Below are 19,286 nucleotides of genomic sequence, written 5' to 3'. Positions count from 1 at the left end.
CGTTTAGTTTCTGATTACTTCTAACAAACATCTACACTTTCATAAACCCGCACATATAATAGTAAGAAGTAAGATAAATGGGGAATAAAATACTCTCATTGTAAAATGTAGCAATAAAAGACTTTAATATAAATATAATAATTTATTCTATTTTGAATTTAGATGAACATGTTTAAAATTATATTTTATCTATGCTAACTTACAATCTGAGGTATTAGGTATAACTTTATGTTACAAAATACATATTTACAAGGATCCTTGTATTGTCCACTGCTACTTATTTTTCTGATTGCAGGAACTGTAAAAAAAATACAGTATTTAGAACATTTGTAAATGAACCACATTATTTTTTTTTACATTACACTATATTTGTTAGCCTGGCAAGGGCAGGCTTATACATACACACTGGACTTTAGGGTGAATGCTTTAGGTGCTCACAACCCTTTTAAAATTAATGGAGCATGCACAGGGCAACCCACTAACGGGTTATGAACCTCTGCTCAGGACTGTCACTAGGAGAGGATGAGACATCAATGATTAGGGAATGAACCACTGACACAAAATATTGACAACAATAGTGGTCTAGTAATATTTATTTATTATTTACATTTACATATAACACCATATCAGATTACTAAATGGATGTTAAACAGACAAAAGAGGTATTCATTTTAACAATCGATCTCAATGCGCCTGTGGACTACTGTGAATTTCTGCAGGTTGCATATAAATATATTTAAATCTGGACAATGTTCAAACAAATAAGAAAAAATATTTTTTTCTTACGCAACTTTTTAGTCTAAATCAAAATCTGCAAAACTTAACCAAAACGATCATATACAACGTAACGTATATATTATAAGGTATCATTTATAATTGGAGAGAGTTTCCATAAATCATGAACAGCTGATTATTTAATAGATTTACCTTTGGTAACTTATGGCGATCTTCATCAGGTACAAGCGAGTCCACCGACTGCAGTTTGTACCAACCATAATGCGCTCCTATGAGAGCCGGGATCATTATTATAATTACAGCGTTTTTTGATAAAAAACTGCGGGCAGGCATTTTGTTGATCACGAAAATGTTTGTTGTTATAATTTTTTTGAGGTTAGTTTTCTTAAATTGACAATCTAATAAATTTATTTTATAGCTTAACTATGTTAAAATGCTTGTAAAGCTTAGTAGATTTATTTAATTTGTGTCTTCTTAATTTAGAAGAATTATATTCTAGTCCACAACTGTCAAAATTGTGAAGTTGCTGTTACGTTCGTAATCTTTATTGTTTTAATTTACATTTAATGTTACTACAATTTGTTTTTCAAGTAAATTTGTCATGTTACGACCTAATAGAATTGCAAAAACATCCTCTTGGGTGGTATTTAAGTTTTTTCTATCAAATATTATAAATTATTTTATTATATTCTACGCTTACATTTATGAGTATACATTTTGAAGTTATACTATAAATGGTTTTTGAGCGAACTTTTATGACATGTGTCGCGTGTTTTCTATTACACATTGTATATAATAAAATAACGACCAATCATATCGTTCGTACCACAACTGATTCATTCATGCGTCAGATATTTTCGACGTAGAACGTGTAAAGAAAACCACCTTAAAAAACATGGTGGCAGCTCAGTGAAGAGGGTGAACCTTTTTACTAGTCATTAAAATACCGGAGGCTTATTTAGCAGGAGTGTTTGATACAAATTGTGAGTACTCCTACACGTAATAAAAAACTTATTAAAAATGTGCGTTAGTTAAAACACGGCCGATTTCCAGGTAAACACCGACCCAATAAGCTTCACACACTCAAGGATGACGTCGGAAGAGACACAAATATCCGAGGAACTGAAGGGTTGTTACGAGAATCTTATTGTAATCGACATAGGCGCGAACCTGACGAACAAGAAGTACGGCCGAGATCTTGATTCCGTCGTGCAAAGGGCGAAAGATGCAGGTTAGTGTGAAAATGGTGTTATAGCGTGTGTTATTGCAATGAATAGCAATTGCTGTGTGGTTAATTTATTCGTTCGAAACGATTGCACAGTGAATTCTTTGTGTAAGAGTTAGTGGGTTAATGTCCAGCTATCATTCGTGTATTAGAATATAAAAGGCTAAATCGTTGGGGTGTTGAAACGTGTCGATTGAATGCGGCACGAATGTTTACAATAGTCCGAGCAATTTTATTTTCTTATAGCATGTTTAGTGTATATAGGAATAGTTTACTGTCGGTATTATGACCTTCAACACGATGAAATACTTCCTCTAGACATTTGGTTGGTTAAAAAAAAAGTACATATAAGTACACTATTTAAATGACAATTTTATATGATATTTAAAAATTGAAGACCGAAATACCATTTACCAGTCTATGTCTTGCAATTCCTAACTATAGTAGCTTGAAACATGATGTCCACACATTGTCAACCAGATGTTTATCACTTTAAGCCATTAGGTATTCATTCTTATTACTCATAATGCCCAGTGATAACCTGCTTAACTGTTATTCTAAATAACTTAGAATGTTATAATTTCAAACGAAAGAAAAGCAGCTGTAACTTCCACCAGTAATAAACAAATTCATTCTTTATTTAAATTATTAGAAATAATTCTCTAAAAAATCTTATAAGAGTTCCAACTAAACAAAGGGTTAATAAATCATCTGAGTAAGACTATTTGCAAATATGAGTAGTTGATGTATGAGTACAGGATTTTCCGAGTACATTTCTAATATGAGTAATAACAGAAGCAATGTTAATCCAGTGTTATCAGGGGGATGATGTCATGAGGTTTATTACATTGTTTACGAGTAATGAATTAATTGGCTTTGTATTAGTTATTGAATGACAAAGAAATGTAACATGTGTGGGCTGGGATGTTATTAGAAAATATTTTTTACTATTCTGCTGCATTAAGAAAAAATTACAATATTCAAATTGAGTAAAAAAAGGTGAATGTAACATTTTTTTACCCCTATTAAATTTTATGTAGAATTGTCCTATTATAGCAGTATTATAAAAAATAGATACTTAACATATTTTATTACTTAAGGAAAATAATATACAATGATTTAATATACATTTTTCATATTGTTATTATTATTTTAATAAAAAATAATGTCCCTCAAAAGGGTTGGTCCAATAGTTAGATAGTTGTAATACTAACACAAATTGTTTCTTGAACATGTTGATAAAACATGTGCTAAATTCATATTGGAGTGGCATGATATTTATTGATGAATGTGTGAAAAAATGATCACATACTTGTAATGGGCCATCTAAGGCCAGCCTTATTCAGCTATTCAAGTGCTTTTTTAGGTCCCAGCTATGTGTAGGCATACATTCTCAAAATCTTGGCATGTCTGAATTATTTTGGACCATTGTTTCGCCATCCCTAGAGTAGGATAAGAGCAGTGTCAGAAACTAATTATCATCATCATCATCATCATTAGCCCGTGGCATTCCACTGCTGGAATTTATGGTCTAAAAATTATGGACCTTGTATAAGAAATCATCTGTGCGTAATTATTCCTTATGTAACATAATTCAAATGGCAGTCACAGTTCTGAGCACTGAGTGCTGTGCAGTTACTTTGCCTTTCACTAACATGTAATCTGTTTAATATTTGCTTGTTAAAATTCATTTGGTCTAAATTATTTTTACTGTGCTTATGGTTATATGAATACTAGCTTTTGCTCGCGAGTTCGCCCGTGTGAAGGAGTTATATAATTTCTTTTTCCGACTTACTTGATATGTATCGTTATATTATGATCATTAAACTAAATCATTATAATTTATCATAATAATCATATAATTTAAGTTATTAGAGAAAATATTCAATAGGTATGAAAAATAGTACATAAAAAGACCTTTTATAAATATTAGGTTGTATTTTAACTTTGGTATTATGTTGCCATTTTAGTTTTCATCCACGAAGCCCAATACGATGTCTAATTTGCGCTTAGGATCACCCACATTACATCATTGTAGGTGTTATCATCTCACATTTCAATTGTTGTATGAAATGTAATAAACAGCCTTGTGCCAAAAATTTAAATAAATATACACCCACTTTTCAAATAACTATTGGTTTATTGGTAACTACAACTACGTATTGTGTTTTTACTTGTATCCAAAATTTGTGCCATATCAAATCCTACACAGAAAGAATGTTTAAAATCCGATACAAAATCGACAAGTTATAATTTTTTAAATTCCGTAGAACTGGTAAGTGTCAAGAAATGAATTCACAATACAGGCATATGACGTCATTGGGATGCGCGCGAAAGAAAGGATAGCGTGATGTCTTACTTTGCATTCACTGCGCCTTGCAATATAATAATAATAATAATAATATCAGCCCTGTATTATATACTTGCCCACTGCTGAGCACGGGCCTCCTCTACTACTGAGAGGGATTAGGCCTTAGTCCACCACGCTGGCCTAGTGCGGATTGGTAGACTTCACACACCTTCGAAATTCCTATAGAGAACTTCTCAGATGTGCAGGTTTCCTCACGATGTTTTCCTTCACCGATCCAGCAAACGATAAATTCACAAAGAATACACACATGATTTTTTAGAAAAGTCAGAGGTGTGTGCCCTTGGGATTTGAACCTGCGGACATTCGTCTCGCCTCGCCTTGCAATATTTAAAATATATTAAGAGTAATGCACAAATCTAATCATAGGCAACCCTATTACACCATAGACATACGCGACACTATCATAATGAGACATCATAGATAATTAATTATATATTTGTTTATATTTATCTTCGTAAACGATCTATTTAAGTTGGTAAATAAATTTTAATTATGCTGTGAAACTAAGCACGTTTTATTGCTACAGGCGTTCAAAAGATCATGGTGACTGGTACATCGGTGAGGAACAGCAAGGAAGCCCTCAGACTGACACGCCTCTATCCCAGCACTATATACTCAACGGCGGGTGAGTTTATCTATACATTTTATAAAACAAAGTGTCCTTTTCTGTCTGTCTGTATTAGGGAATGCAATCTCGCGAGATTTAGACCTAACCGAGATCTCGCGAGACCATGAATCCAGTCTCGCGATATCTCGCGTTCCCGAACGAGATTGTATTCCCTACTCTGTATGTTATCGATTTTCTCAAAATCTACTTAACCGATTTTTATGAAATTTCGTATGGATATAATTCCCTACCAAATTGAACGAATTCGTGTGAGCCAATAAAATTTCGATCAAAATGTTACTTTTCAACCTTGCGTTTTCAAATACCTATAAAAGCGGATTCGCCTATTGTCACGGAAATTATCAACATTTAAAATCATTATCTAGTATTAATTATATATCCGGTATTTTCTTCTATACGTTTATAGCGTGTCCGGTCAGACAATGTTAGCTTTCGACCGTACGATTATATTGAAAAAGGTTATAACGTAATAGGAAAACTAAAAGAAACTCTTACTAGACGTTAGATTTTAGACCGGTTTTTTTCATACGGGTTAAGGTGGACTGGGGTCCAATAAAATGTCGACTGACGAGAAATGATTACCCCTCGGCAGTCGACACAATTATGCCGGTTGGAACCGGATATACATAGATTGATCCCGGAACGCGACACTTACGTGAGCCAGCGGATTTTAGCACCTTGTGTATGTGGTTTACCAGCAAATTTCTATTCCATATATTATACAACTAGCGGCGACAGCCTAGTTGGGTGTGGAACGGACTGCATAGACGAATGTCCGCAGGTTCAAATACCAAGGGCACACACCTCTGACTTTTAAAAAATTATGTGTGTATTCTTTGTGAATTTATCGTTCGCTTTAACGGTGAAGGAAAACATCGTGAGGAAACCTGCACATCTGATAGGAATCTCTATAGGAATTTTGAAGGTGTGTGAAGTCTACCAATCCGCACTAGGCCAGCGTGGTGGACTAAGGCCTAATCCCTCTCAGTAGTAGAGGAGGCCCGTGCTCAGCAGTGGGCAAGTATATAATATAGGGCTGATATTATTATTATTATATATATTACATATTTCATACAACGCATACACAAATCCCATCTCCTCAGGAGTGCACCCGCACGACGCGAAGTCCATGGTGGAGGAGGACATGTGGTCGGAGCTGCAGCAGACGGCGGCGGCGCCGGAGTGCGTGGCGGTGGGCGAGTGCGGCCTCAACTACACCAAGGAGTTCTCCGAGCCGCACGTGCAGAGGGACGTGTTCAAACGACAGGTGAGGGTCTGTTTTTAAGGGGACTGTTGTAATTTTCGGGATACCCTGAACGGTATACTGTCGTAACTTATAGGATACTAGCAGCTAAGGGTCCATTTAACCTGATTCCTGCCGGCTTCTTTTCATATAGAATCTATGTAATTTACTGGTGGTAGGTCTCTTATATGTGAGAGTACGCCTGAGTAGGTACCACCGCAATTTCTATTTAGGCCGCCAAGCATCAGGGTGTAGTCACTGTAGTGTCCTGGTTTGAAGGTCATTAGTCATTGTAACTACTGGACTTATTGAGACTTAACATCCGATGTCTCAGGATGACAAGCCTCAATGTGTAAAGTCTACCACGAGACCTAGTATACACAATGCGCTGTGTGCCTCAGCGCTAAGGGGAGACGAGGGATGAGACTATATTGTTAGTCAGACAAGAGGGTAGATAGTAATTGTTGACGTCCACAATATCTACTGTATGAGGGTATGCCGTTATATATTTTTTTTTGTGTATCCGACCCCGCTCTCAACACTGGTGAAAACCCGCGAATGGGATACTGGAATCCCCTGGTCTAGCGACTGTAGGCTCCTGGAGGAAAGTTGAGAGGGGATAGCTGGGAAGGAAGTGTGGATAAGGAAACCTCTTCGGATGGGAGTAAGGGAGAAGGCTAGGATCTATTCGCGAGCCTTTATAGTCCTCAATGTGAATTGGCAACCATGAGGTATACACACTGATCTGTGTGTCTAGGGCCGCGACAAATGTCCCTCGTGCATGGACGTGCATTCGGTGTGGAGACCGAGTGCACAAGAATTGTTTCGGAGGACCGCTATAATTAAGGTAGTTCAAGTATTTATCTGGAGTCCATTGGGGAGTATCGGTACAATTCTATCATGCTCGAAGTATTGCCACTGTAAGGCTTAGTTGTATTTATGAAGATTAGCTAGATTAACTCCGGCAAATAAATAAACTATAAAAAAGTATAACGAGGAGGATAAATAATGCAAACAAAATTCGTACCAGGCGCAGTAACTTGTTTAATTAATATATTAAGAAAACTTTCTTAACCCATTAATTATATAAAAATTGACGCATAAATCAGTTGTAATTATTGTGCGTGGACTCAACCCGTCGCGGAACGTGTCAAATCATAACGTTACGCAAAGGAAGAATGCTGTACGTCCATATTTCTAACACAGAAAGTGTAAGGTGAAAACGCGATGCATTGCTGGCTGTGGTCTACATTTCCTTGTTTAAAAAATATATATATATATAATTTATCGCCCGTTTAAATATGTTGAAAAGAGTGGCTAATTAATGGAAAATTTAAATTTAATAAGTTCTCAGTCGCAGCTACGCTTGCGTTAATATATTATCTAGAATGGAAGAATTTAAAATAAAAAAATACATAATTTAAAGTGCAATAGAGCTCATATTATTGTCAAAAACCTCATTATATTAAGAATTAGTTTTTCCTCGTGGATCCGTCATTGTGAAAAAAAAAATTGTGATGATGTTGCTTTTTATTTTCCCGGGATAAAATGGAGTCGATATTTTAAGTTAGACCTCTAGCAATACATCGGTGAAAACGGAATTCAATTCTATGCAGAAGTTTTTGCGTGATGCGTGTACAAACATACAGACAAACAAAAACTAAAAAAAAAAGTTTTAGCTTCTCTTGCTCCAGTAAAGACTTCCCATATTAGTTTTCGTTCAATATCAATAACGTATTGACATTTGTCTGTTATAATTTTATGTGTAAAGATAAGCTAATAATGTAGCTGAACTACAAAACACCTCTATCAAGAGATTTCAGTCCTCACAAGACATAAATATTAGTATCGCGTGTCAAGTGAAGTGCTGATAGTTATCACACGACCGATAAGGAATTTAAGATATTTTCCTAAAATACACAATGTCCATACGTACATTTCACAACTGTAGATGATTAAAATTAAACTATTTTTCGGATTTTATCGCGGTTTTAATATTTTACTTTTCACCCGTCGTTTCGAAGACTTTGCAGTCTTCATGATGACTGGGACTGAGGTATTGTTCATCCGCAAAGTCAAAGTTACAATATCTACCTACATTTAAAAAATATACACCTTTTTTAAATTTTAGCTGTTGGTCAGTCAGTTAGTTAAAATCCGAAAAATAGTTTAATTTTAATGTCTAACATTCGCGTAAACATAAGAAAACAGTAGATGAATTGGTTTTGAAAATTACGTAACGCGGATTGAATTCACGTAGATAGAATAAATGTTTATGTAAACCTGCAGATAAACAAAAAACATTACGCCTTTATCTCCGAAGGGGTAGGCAGAAGTGAAACCAGGTCATCCTCTTAACGCCTCCACTATCCCATGATGACTAGATTAGATTATAGATTAACGTTTATTTATTGTACATTCGTGACAAAACTATATCGTCGCGCCCTCTAACGTCTTTTTCAAATTTCCCAATCTTTAGTTTCAACTAGCTCCCAAGAATGAACTAATCAAAATACGTCATCCGAAATGTTATGGTTTGTATATTTACCAATACTCCGCCTTACTAATAAAAGCTGGATACGTCTGTCATAATTATACGTTTTGTCTCGCTTTCTCTGAGAGTAAATGTCAGTCAACAAAGCAAGACAAAACACTGAATGACTGTTACAGATACTGCTATTATTAGTGAAGCAGCTCGTGTTTAATTTTGCAATATACAATTGTTTGTATTCATATATAAATAAAATAATAATATAAAAAAGTAAATAAATTGAATCATAGATCATAGGTCTAAATTCCATCGAAAACTCCGTTTAGTAGTTAGTGGTAGTTTAGTAGTATTAGCTGACTTATGTGAAGTATATTTACTGCGCACATAGCTATTGAATCTCAATTAACACCAATAACAAATCGACCTCCGCGCATGCGCATCTAAACAACCGACGGAATCCTTTATCACTCGTTTGATCTTACACGGGCGGCAGTAGGGTTGTCAAATAATATTGTCATAGATACATTTATATTACACAGTAGGGATTTAAAAAAATATATTATTTAGAAGTTTAAATATTAAGATTAACACGAGAAATTAAGATTAAAACTAGAAAAAAATAATTGAATACGTAAAATAGTAATAGTCTAGTGTAGCAGTAAAACGAATTACCGAACTCTCAGTTTACAAGTCCACTATGGCATCAAAAGCGCGGTGAATGAAAGGACTACCGCCTCTTGATTGTAGACGAGTTTCATGCTTAACTTTGAGACAATTCTTTAAAGGTATGAATGATAAAAGAATGACCTAAATGATAAGATATACTATCTCAGTTTGAATTACCTTACCGGTAGTATGGTGAACGAATCGGCTTGAAAACACAAGAATTTTTTTAAAACAACATAATTCCAATTCTGGAATTCATTTCTAATTTCAAATGTAGTCTTTATTGTGCTGTAAGAAGGAAATTTACTGATTTTACACGACAATAGATATTTTACTTTATGGAAATTGTTGACAACCCTATATGAATGATGCGCACGCGCCCACGCGTCACGGTAGAAAATTGCAGAGGTTACGGTTACCGAATCGCTGCAGCCTACGGTCGGAAATAGTTTTATTGGGACAATTAGTAGGTTGTAAATATGTTTGATATTTGATATTGAGTATATTACGTAAAAAAAGCTGCGATAGCCTAGTTGGGTGTGAAACGGACTGCCAAGACGAATGTCCGCAGGTTCAAATCCCAAGCGCACACACCTCTGACTTTTCTAAAAAATCATGTGTGTATTCTATTTGAATTTATCGTTCGCTTTAACGGTGAATGAAAATATGTTGAGGAAATCTGCATACCTGAGAAGTTCTCTATAGAAATTTTGAGGGTGTGTGAAGTCTACCAATGCACACTAGGCCAGCGTGGTGGACTAAGGCCTAATCCTTCCAAGTAGTAGAGGAGGCCCATGCCTAGCATCTCAGCTTCGAAAGAAATACGCCTAAGAAGGCACTCGACTCGTTTTCTATCGTGTGATCTGTCAATTCCCGGTGTAAACGTAGAAATGCCTTTTGTAAAATAAACACTAACATAAAATATACATCTTGAGACATCGGACAAGTCTGAGTTCATTGACTTTATTTTAACTAAGCTATTCTGGGAAAATTGTTACAAACAATTGTATTTAAACTGAATTGCAAGTATTAATGAATAGCATTAGCTTATCATAATTAGCGCAGTCCAAATTAAGGTAATTAGATGTTTGTGTTATAGAATAGTATGTTAATTTATAAATGAAATTTGAAATATTTTCACAAGAAACCCACTCTTTGATCATCGTTCGCGAAGTATCATCAAAAGAACAAAATAAAAATTCATGCAAGAATTATTTTATTTATAGCGAGCTTTTGCCTGCGGTTCTGTCCGCGTGAAATAGTTTTCCCCGGATAAATATTGCCCGGGATACAAATTAGCCTATAGTATTCAGGAGTAATGTAGATTCCTATTGATGAAAATAAATTTCAAAATCAATTTACTAGTTCCTGAGATTAGTGCGTTCAAACAAACAAACTCTTAAGTTTTTACATTTATATTTTTTTAAATATTTAATTGGTAATTAACAATTTGAAAGTGAAATTGCACGCTGCATCTCAGCGAGCTGATCGCGATCAAGTGTATTTTTGCTCCGCACCGCTCTAATTTCGCACGGCACTTGATACAAAAACATCCTGTGAGTCACAAAGTCGCGAGGCGTGCAGTCATGACCCGTTTTAGCGCGGTTTTTTAGCGTTCTTTGCTGATACAAGATTGAGGAATTTTGTGATCGATTTAGTCTATTTTACGAGATACGCCCATCATCACACACGCTTGTCCAAAAGTACTATAATAGTTTACAATTTTGATATATAAATAATTGCGTTTTACTTGCCATCGTGTACCTATCTAATGTGCAGTAGTCATATTGGCTACAATTCTCTTCTTGAAACAATTATTCATAGATAGAGAATATTCTGGCTTCACATTTATATTATATTTTATTCCGGATAAATACTCAGTGTAACTTATATAACGTTCGTCCACGCGAGCGGGCTGTCAAGCAAAACCAAGGAAAAAATAATGTGAAATTGATAAACTCTTTTTTTTGCATTTGGTCAAAAATAGCCGGCAAAGGTCTTGAATACGTTGAATAAATGTGTGTACTTACGTACTATAAATTCCCTATCAAGCTGTAGTGTGCTCAAGATGTTTGCTCGCTATTATAATGTAGTCACTAATAACTACAAAGGGTTTGATATTCTAAAACGTTTGTCAGAAAGATTGGTGTGGCCAGAAAAGCGGACTTGTAAAAAAATGCATTTAGAGTGACGTCACTTAGCTAACCATGCATTGTCTTCGAAACTAAACGTGTGCGCAAAATTTCATCGGATGAGGAAAACTGCTTAAAAATTCTATTGTAATATTTGAATCAAACTTACAAACATTGCAAGTTAAATTATGGCTAATTTTACTCGAGAAAATCAGTCTATTTATATACGGAACACCTAGTAATAAAATGCGACATGTTCTTAGTTTTTATCAGCATTTTTGCGTTAGCTCGCGTCTGCCGTTCCTAATTACCATTGACACGGTTCGATAAACAAACATCCAGTCTTGTTAGGTGTTTATCAGTATATACATCCTTTCACACTGTTTTTATTACTATAATAAAAATGTTACATGCAGTAGGCGGTAAATTCGTATATTGCTTTAGTAAAGGACATTAAAAAAAGCAGGTGTCGACTTTCATGTCACAGCTTCAAGTAATTATACTGGCTATAATGATAAACCAGATAACTAAAGAAATCCAAATCGGATTATTTGTACTCACTAGTTGACTCGACATCCGTTGTCCCGTCTTAACTATGAATTTGCAGCGCGCATTCTGTCAATCGCTGACAGTTATTTCAAACAATTGACAGTTATATAAAATTAATATTTTCGTTAAGTTTTCTTAAATTTTCTAATTTTCCGCGCAATTTTTTGAATTTTTTCTTTCATAAGAACCTTCTCTGACAATAACAAACACAACAAAAAAAATAATAATAGTGAAATCGGTCCAGCCGTTCACACGTGATGGCGTGACCAAGGGAAATACGGATTCATTTATATATATATAATTTAACGCCGTTTTCAATGAATTTTCGATCCATCTTGAAAATTGACCAATCAGAACAGTTCTTCGACATGACGTTTCCAAATAAGCTATTATGATTGGTTCATTCTAGGGTTCGAAGATTAAGATTAAGGTCGTTTAAAATCAATCGGCAACTGCAAGGTTAAGGCTGGCTTTTTAGAGTTGCAGTGGGACAGAGGGCAGGATAGGTTCCAACAAGCCGGCATAATTGTGTTGATTGTCGAAGTATAATCATTGCTTGTCAGTCGACATTCAGGTCATGTCAGGATCCCACTCCACTTACTATCCGTCGCAGTCGGTCACTGCTTGCGCGTAAAAAAATATTTTCTCCATATTTTACCAAGGTTATTTAATTTCCAGCTATAATTGTTAGGTATGTAATTTTTCAATATGCATTTACAATCACATCTTTAACAAATATATAAAATTATTTTACTAAATAATAAATAGAACTCAGGGATAATGCACCAAAAAGAAGCAATCTTAACACTCAGGAATAATATAGGTTCTTATTTAAATTCCAATATCAAGTAATTCCAGATATTATCGCCGCTACCGCATTCAAACTCTACAGCTTTATACAATAGAATATAGATTACATGTTATGGACCGTATTACAATACGATAAACAATGGATTTCACAGTAGATATATCAGCAGCATGCATTTTATCTGACTGCATAAATCAATCGTGTCTAAGCTGATAATACGTATCATATCCACGGATATGAGTAGCGGCTTCAATTTGAACATGGCACAATGTTTTGTTTACCTTATCTATATATAACGTTTTATAAATACGGATCGGTAATGCGCTATTTCCTTTGACTGCTACGATGGAGTAGTTGTATTACAGTACGACTGTAGTGCTGAGGTCTCGGGTTCGATTGATGTTGGGTTTTTCTACTCAGTGGTGGCCCGGAGTCTGAAATTTATGCTAGATATGGCTATACAGGCAGAGGCGCAACTGGTGATCTACTTTTCGCCGTGTGTATTTCGTTTTATTGTTTTACTGTTTTGTATCACGAAACGAGCCTACCGTTCGCCTGATGGTAAGCGATACGACCGCCCACAAACAGTAGAAACACCATCTAACATCTTGAATTACAAAGTATTGTTTGTTATTCCACTGTTCTCGCCATCCTGAGACATGAGATTTTAAGTCTTATTATGTCCAGTAGTCACACTGGCTACAATGTCTTTCAAACCGGAACACAACAGTGACTACACATTGTCCCTTGGCGGCAGTAATAGACATTGCGGTTGTACCTATCTAGGCGGACTCTCACATATGAGAGACCTACCATGAGTAAATAAAGTTCCATGATGTGATAGGGGGCGAGATTATAAAGAAACCCGTAGGTGCCAATGTAGTAATAAGCTAGTACTCATGCTAAGACTTCGTCCGCATGGAATTGTCTTGAAATAGAAGCAATTAATATAAAATAATTCCATGTCTATTTTATTAAAAGTCCGTTGAATATTTACGGGGAAGGTATTATTAGAATCGCTTCAACAGTCTTCGAGATTGATGTAAGCAATCTTACGAAATTTATCTTTGGTATTAGCTTCCGAACGTAAAAATGTGTTATAAGTTTGTAATACATTTTCCAGTAATTAATTAGCAGATTAATGTCATATTAAAATGTTAATTATTAAGGATGTTGTCTAGTTCTGGCAACTTTTCATATTATTAATAAAGTTCTAAGGAAAACAATTACAATAGTGAAAATAAAAAAATATTAATGATTTTGATAGCATGGCGAATTCGCTAACTTTAAGGATTGGACTCTAGAGAGTATAGTAGTCGCTTGTCCAAGATCGACCCCCTATAGATAGGGGGTCGATCTTGGACAAGCGACCGGTCGTAAGAATTGACTGAAACGTTTCTGAATTTTGCTTGAAAAGTATATAACAGAAGTTATAAAAAATATATATTTTTAAAAGTAAAGAAAGTATAAAAATCGATAATAATAATAATGTTAAACAATATAGTTGACAACCCTATGTCTAATTCAATAGGTGAATCAACTTTATTTGGAACTCCACATTCTTTTAAAATAATCAAAACACCTGTGCACATTGTTCTGGCGCCATTGCGATGATATGACTTTGTCTGTTTTTTTTTAGAATGAAATGACAATACTAACAAGCCATTTTATAGATGATGAGCGCTATGACTATCTAAAAGGAATAGATACCGGCATTCGATTTTTAAAGTCATCCATGGCATTACACTGTTTATGTCTCACGCGATGTGAAGCCGCAGAATAATAATATAAGTCGAGGGTTATATTATACTACTACTGCTCGGAACAGGCCCCTACTACTGTAAGTTAGGCCTCAGCGCACCATACTAGGCTAGAGCGCTTTAGTGGACTTCGCGAAATCTTCATGTACTTACGAAATTAGTTTGAAAACATTTTATATGTGAAGGTTTCTTTATGATCAGATTTTTGCGAGGGCTTTTTACCTGATAGCCGAAGGAGGGTACTGTTTTTCTTTGTGCTGTTTTTTTCTCTTTGTCCCTGTAACTGCGAGGGGAAGTTACCCTGATGCTCTTGATGTAATGAAAACCGCAGTCAGTGAACAACCACCGTATGAATAAGCTCTTAGAATGTAGAGTGTATGAACGGTTGGTTCAATGATAGAAAGATTATAAATCTGTGAAGTGACATAATCGTCATAGCGGCTTTAGATGTTACTGCGTTATAGGGCTTCGCTCATGGTGCGATGGGTTCGAATGGAATTTAATTAGCATGGTATGGATTTGTTTTATCTCGGAGCAAGGGGCAATTGTACTTGTGTGTTTATTTACTTTTACACCTCATTTAGACGAATTCGACTATTGTTAGGAATAATTGTATGCAATCATTGCTTAAAAGTTACCTCGTCTGAACATGCGCAATGCGGAGACAATTCTGGCTCGCGTTGATGTATATGAATATTTTGATATAGAAAAAAAATAATTAATGCAGCAATAGTTGCTGCGTCTGGATGAGGCTTTATTGTTGATTTTGTTAATTGTAGGGAATCGATGGAACACATTTCGAATGATTATTTTTCTTTAAGCAATACATTTTAAATGTCAATGTTTTAAACAATAACACGCCTTTTGCATCGATAGTTAAAATATAACCCCATCACAATACCACAAAATCCATTAAATATAACTTTTTTTAAGGTGGAAATGGCGTGCGAACTACGGAAGCCGCTATTCGTGCACGAAAAAGAAGCGCAGGATGACCTCATAAAGATCTTAGACGAATTCGGGAACCGACTCCCGCCAGTCGTGATCCACTCCTTCACCGGATCGGTGGATCAGGGCATCAGATACATTGAAAAGGGATTCTATCTCGGCATCACGGGGTACATATGCAAGGATAAGTCCGACGGAGGCATCCGGAGGCTGTTGTCAGAGAGGATCTTGCCGTTGGACAAGCTGCTGGTGGAGACGGACTCCCCGTTCATGTATCCCAATATGAGGGCTTCGAAGCTGCCGCTGCACGTTAAGGACTCTTTGACTGAGAGGTGAGGGCGTAATTTGATGTTTTTTTATAGCACAGACCGGCGAACGAATTTGCGGTTATAGAAAATTCAAATGATAGACACCTTTTTCTTTTCGTTATTGTAATTCTGCTGATTATTATTTGATTAATAGTAAGCTACGGAATGGCTAATTGCTATAACTTATTTGGATGCGGAGAATATAATTTTTATTCTGAAAAATTCACAGTAAAAACTATAAGGCGGGTGAAACCTTGTGTAAAAGTAAAATAATATACTGCCATATGGCACGCTATTTGCTGGTTTATTTATCCGTCAAATAAATTAATATCTTTAGGTACAAAAACTAATAAAAATTCTCAAAAATTTCAGATCGATGAACTTCGTGAATAGATACTGCACGTTCCAGCGGAACGAGCCGTGCGCTCTGCCGGCCATCGTGGAGCTGGTGGCGGGGTTCCTGGGCCGCAGCCCCGAGGACGTGGCGCTCGCCACCGCCTTCAACGCGCTCAAGATCTTCGGACTCAGCCAGTGAGGGCCTTGATCGCTGAACATGTTCCGACTTAGTCGGTGAGTTGCCTCTACGTTTCCAATAGATACCGAATTACAGGAACACGCTGTTTGGATTTTTTTTCTGAGATAATAGAGATGCGTACAAGGGAATTGATGGGGCAGTGCTCGGCATAAAATATTACACGTCGATTTTATAAGTTACTGCATCGATTTTTTATTTCTTCTAGTAAGAGGAGTTGATTGTCGTCTAATGTGACATATGTCTTTAATTCTGTATCTATTGGAGTTTGTCTAAGGTTGATACGATAATAGATATTTGATATGAGAGCATCTCCCTGGCTATGTCAAAACGGGGTCGACGTATGCCAAAATTGATCGAAACAGGCCGGGCTTGCAATAGATTATATATTGTTGTTAAAGTGTCTATTATGTCTGAGGTTACAATTTGAAAAATATGAATTTGTTAAGATTATTAAAATATTCATTTATAATGTTGATTGGTAAACAATTTTGGCATACGTGATTCAAGAACATTTTATTAATAAAAGAAAAATTACAAATTTGACTTTTGTTATTAAAATTTGATTAATTTATTAGGAATTGAGTGTTGGCCTTAAATGTATAAGGTTTGTGCCTTAAGTATTTACGATAAGATATATTTTCGTATGGCGATGTTTATAAACGAAATGTATGTTTTAGTCAAAATTCGAAATGCAGCTACCTTCATATTTCTGGTCGGAATGGAATATTTTTTTCTTAGTTTGTCCGTTACCAGCAGATAGGTAATAGGTAATTACTTTCCTCTTTGACCAGTCAAATCGCGGAAAATGTATTAAGTAATGTAAGATGCAATCAGATATATTTTTGTAAATAATATTTACAAATTGTTGACTGGTCACGGATCAAACTGATTATAACCGCTGGGTGGTGGTCAAACGTGAGACCAGACGAACCAAGTTCGATTTTTGGCTATAACTTACATATAAATGCATAATATTCTTCTGACGTTGTCCAAATGTTTTATGAATAAAATGTAACGTAGCTCGAAAGTTTTGGAATACTCAAAATGTTTCTATTTTTTTATCGACGGTAAAACGACCATTATTGGTATTGACGCGACTCTACGTGAGGCTATAGGCGTGTGCACTTGACATTATAAAATGTACCAAAACTCCATGGTCATAAGTCTTAATATCCATCAAATCGCGATTTGAGTAATTGACAATTTTGGTAAGCCGGTAAAAATGCCATGTCAGAGTTTAACTTGCCAGTATGTCAAGATTAGGTGATGAAAGATGGGACAAATGGTGGTAAAATGCCTTAAAATTGAAGGGATTGAAGCCGTAAGTCCTACGATACCAGTGTATGTTAGACATCTTGCTGTAACTCGGGGACATTTGTTTTGTTTCTTAAAGTTGCATTTGGTCTTAAACTTAATGCCAAATGGAGAATTAAGTACAATGTCGAGTGCACGTTGCTTTATTCGTATTAATAACACATTCGATTAAATCTTGCCATTATATAAGATTAACATTAGTGTATAGCCTCTCTGAAACAATTGACTATTATGGACTGAGATATCATGGGTGACGGCTTCAAAAGTCCACGCCCAATGATTTTACAAAATCGAAAAAAATATATACAAGTATTTTTACGTTACTATAGCGTACCTGAACGCTGCGAGTCCAAATATGCCATTATATTTTATATTGTGTAATGTAAAAATCACTTGTTTTGATGCATAATACAAAGAGGACCGATTTATTTTGTGTATGCTTTTTGTTTTTATAAGTATTTCGAGTCGCGGCTACATTTGGTGTTTGAAGCCGTTATCCGATTACCGACGGCTTTGATCGGCTAATGTGGCAGCGGCTTTGTCGCTTTTTATGTTTATTCGTGTAGATGTCGCACGCGTCTTTAATAGGGTGGCAATGGTGAAGTCAGTTTGATCTCAAACACTGTGCGTGATTATCCGTATCATGTGATATTTGCCGCATAAGACTTGACTTTTGCACTTATGCACATTTGAATTAGTTAGAGAGAGATGAATATATTTGTCTAATTCGTTTTATTGATTGAGTAAATGTTATTTATTGCAAACACGTTTGAGAAGCGACAGCGCGATGTTTTGTGCGTGTTTGCGTGATTCCACCATGCCACATACAGTTGCCACCATATTGTTTCTATGCACGGTGTTAGGTATTAGTTAATGTGCTCGGCTGAGCGTTTCCTAATCGAATTATTTATACATAATAATCGAATATTGATTGTAAATAAGTGTAATGTTAGTGTAACAATAGTGTAAACACTTTAATGCTGGTAGTCACAACGAAATCAAAGACTGCAAATATCAAAATGGGAATAACATTTGACGTGTTAATAATGATTATATAAATGAGTTTGTTTGTTTTTTTTGTAGCGATATTTTTTACGTATTTAATCGTTTATCGTAAGTGTATTTGTTATTGATTCCTTTATTTTTTGACAATCACTTTGTTGTAGCGAGTAAGTGTGGTGGGTTTGCGCTCGTTGGGAATCATTTTGTAAGAAATATTTATATCGATATTTCCGGCGAGCAGCGATCCGTCTCTATGCAATGTAGTGCCTTCGGCGAAACGTCCTTTTGTGATACAATATTTTTCATAGATTGTACAGATTATTTCTTTCAAATATACAAAATAAAGCCAAGTTGTGTTTTATTGACTAGATACCATACTTTTTTTATTGCTACCGAAGGCAGATGAGCTAACGGCCGACCTGATGGTAAGTTACCGTTGCCAATGGACGTCGGCAGTGCCAGGGACACTCACGCCGCTGCCTACCGTGTAAAACTTTTTTTAAACCGCGTGTGAAAGACAAGTCATAACACCAAGGAAACACCGCGGAAGGAAGTTCATTCCAGAGTGCAC

At 35.6% G+C, this 19,286-nt stretch overlaps 1 protein-coding gene and 1 long non-coding RNA gene across 2 annotated transcripts; one reads left to right on the top strand and one right to left on the bottom strand.

The window, feature by feature from the left end:
* Positions 1-127: 127 nt before the first annotated feature.
* LOC115449667 lies at positions 128-1,261 on the bottom strand. The gene is made up of 2 exons (XR_003939184.2): positions 928-1,261; positions 128-298 (listed from the first exon to the last, which is right to left on the bottom strand). It is a non-coding gene; the product is annotated as an uncharacterized LOC115449667 (long non-coding RNA).
* A 307-nt stretch (positions 1,262-1,568) lies between these two features.
* On the top strand, positions 1,569-19,065 carry LOC115449280 (3'-5' ssDNA/RNA exonuclease TatD). Its single transcript, XM_030177060.2, has 6 exons — positions 1,569-1,718; positions 1,789-1,966; positions 4,858-4,956; positions 6,063-6,226; positions 15,542-15,888; positions 16,237-19,065. Exons 2-6 carry the CDS (start codon positions 1,825-1,827, stop codon positions 16,397-16,399), a joined length of 915 nt encoding a protein of 304 aa, XP_030032920.1. The 5' UTR covers positions 1,569-1,718; positions 1,789-1,824; the 3' UTR covers positions 16,400-19,065.
* The last annotated feature ends 221 nt before the right edge of the window (positions 19,066-19,286 follow it).

The sequence above is a fragment of the Manduca sexta genome, chromosome 13 (assembly GCF_014839805.1).
Source record: "Manduca sexta isolate Smith_Timp_Sample1 chromosome 13, JHU_Msex_v1.0, whole genome shotgun sequence".
Taxonomy (NCBI): domain Eukaryota; kingdom Metazoa; phylum Arthropoda; class Insecta; order Lepidoptera; family Sphingidae; genus Manduca; species Manduca sexta.
The sequence above is the reverse complement of the archived record's forward strand: the minus strand, read 5'-3'. Positions and strand labels throughout refer to the sequence as shown.

Bases quoted from the DNA above. Each gene is read 5' to 3' on its own strand.
- LOC115449280 (XM_030177060.2), top strand. From the start codon at position 1,825: ATGACGTCGGAAGAGACACAAATATCCGAGGAACTGAAGGGTTGTTAC. The intron at 1,967-4,857 runs GTTAGTGTGAAA...TTATTGCTACAG, and splicing joins GCAAAGGGCGAAAGATGCAG to GCGTTCAAAAGATCATGGTG. The intron at 4,957-6,062 runs GTGAGTTTATCT...CCATCTCCTCAG, and splicing joins CACTATATACTCAACGGCGG to GAGTGCACCCGCACGACGCG.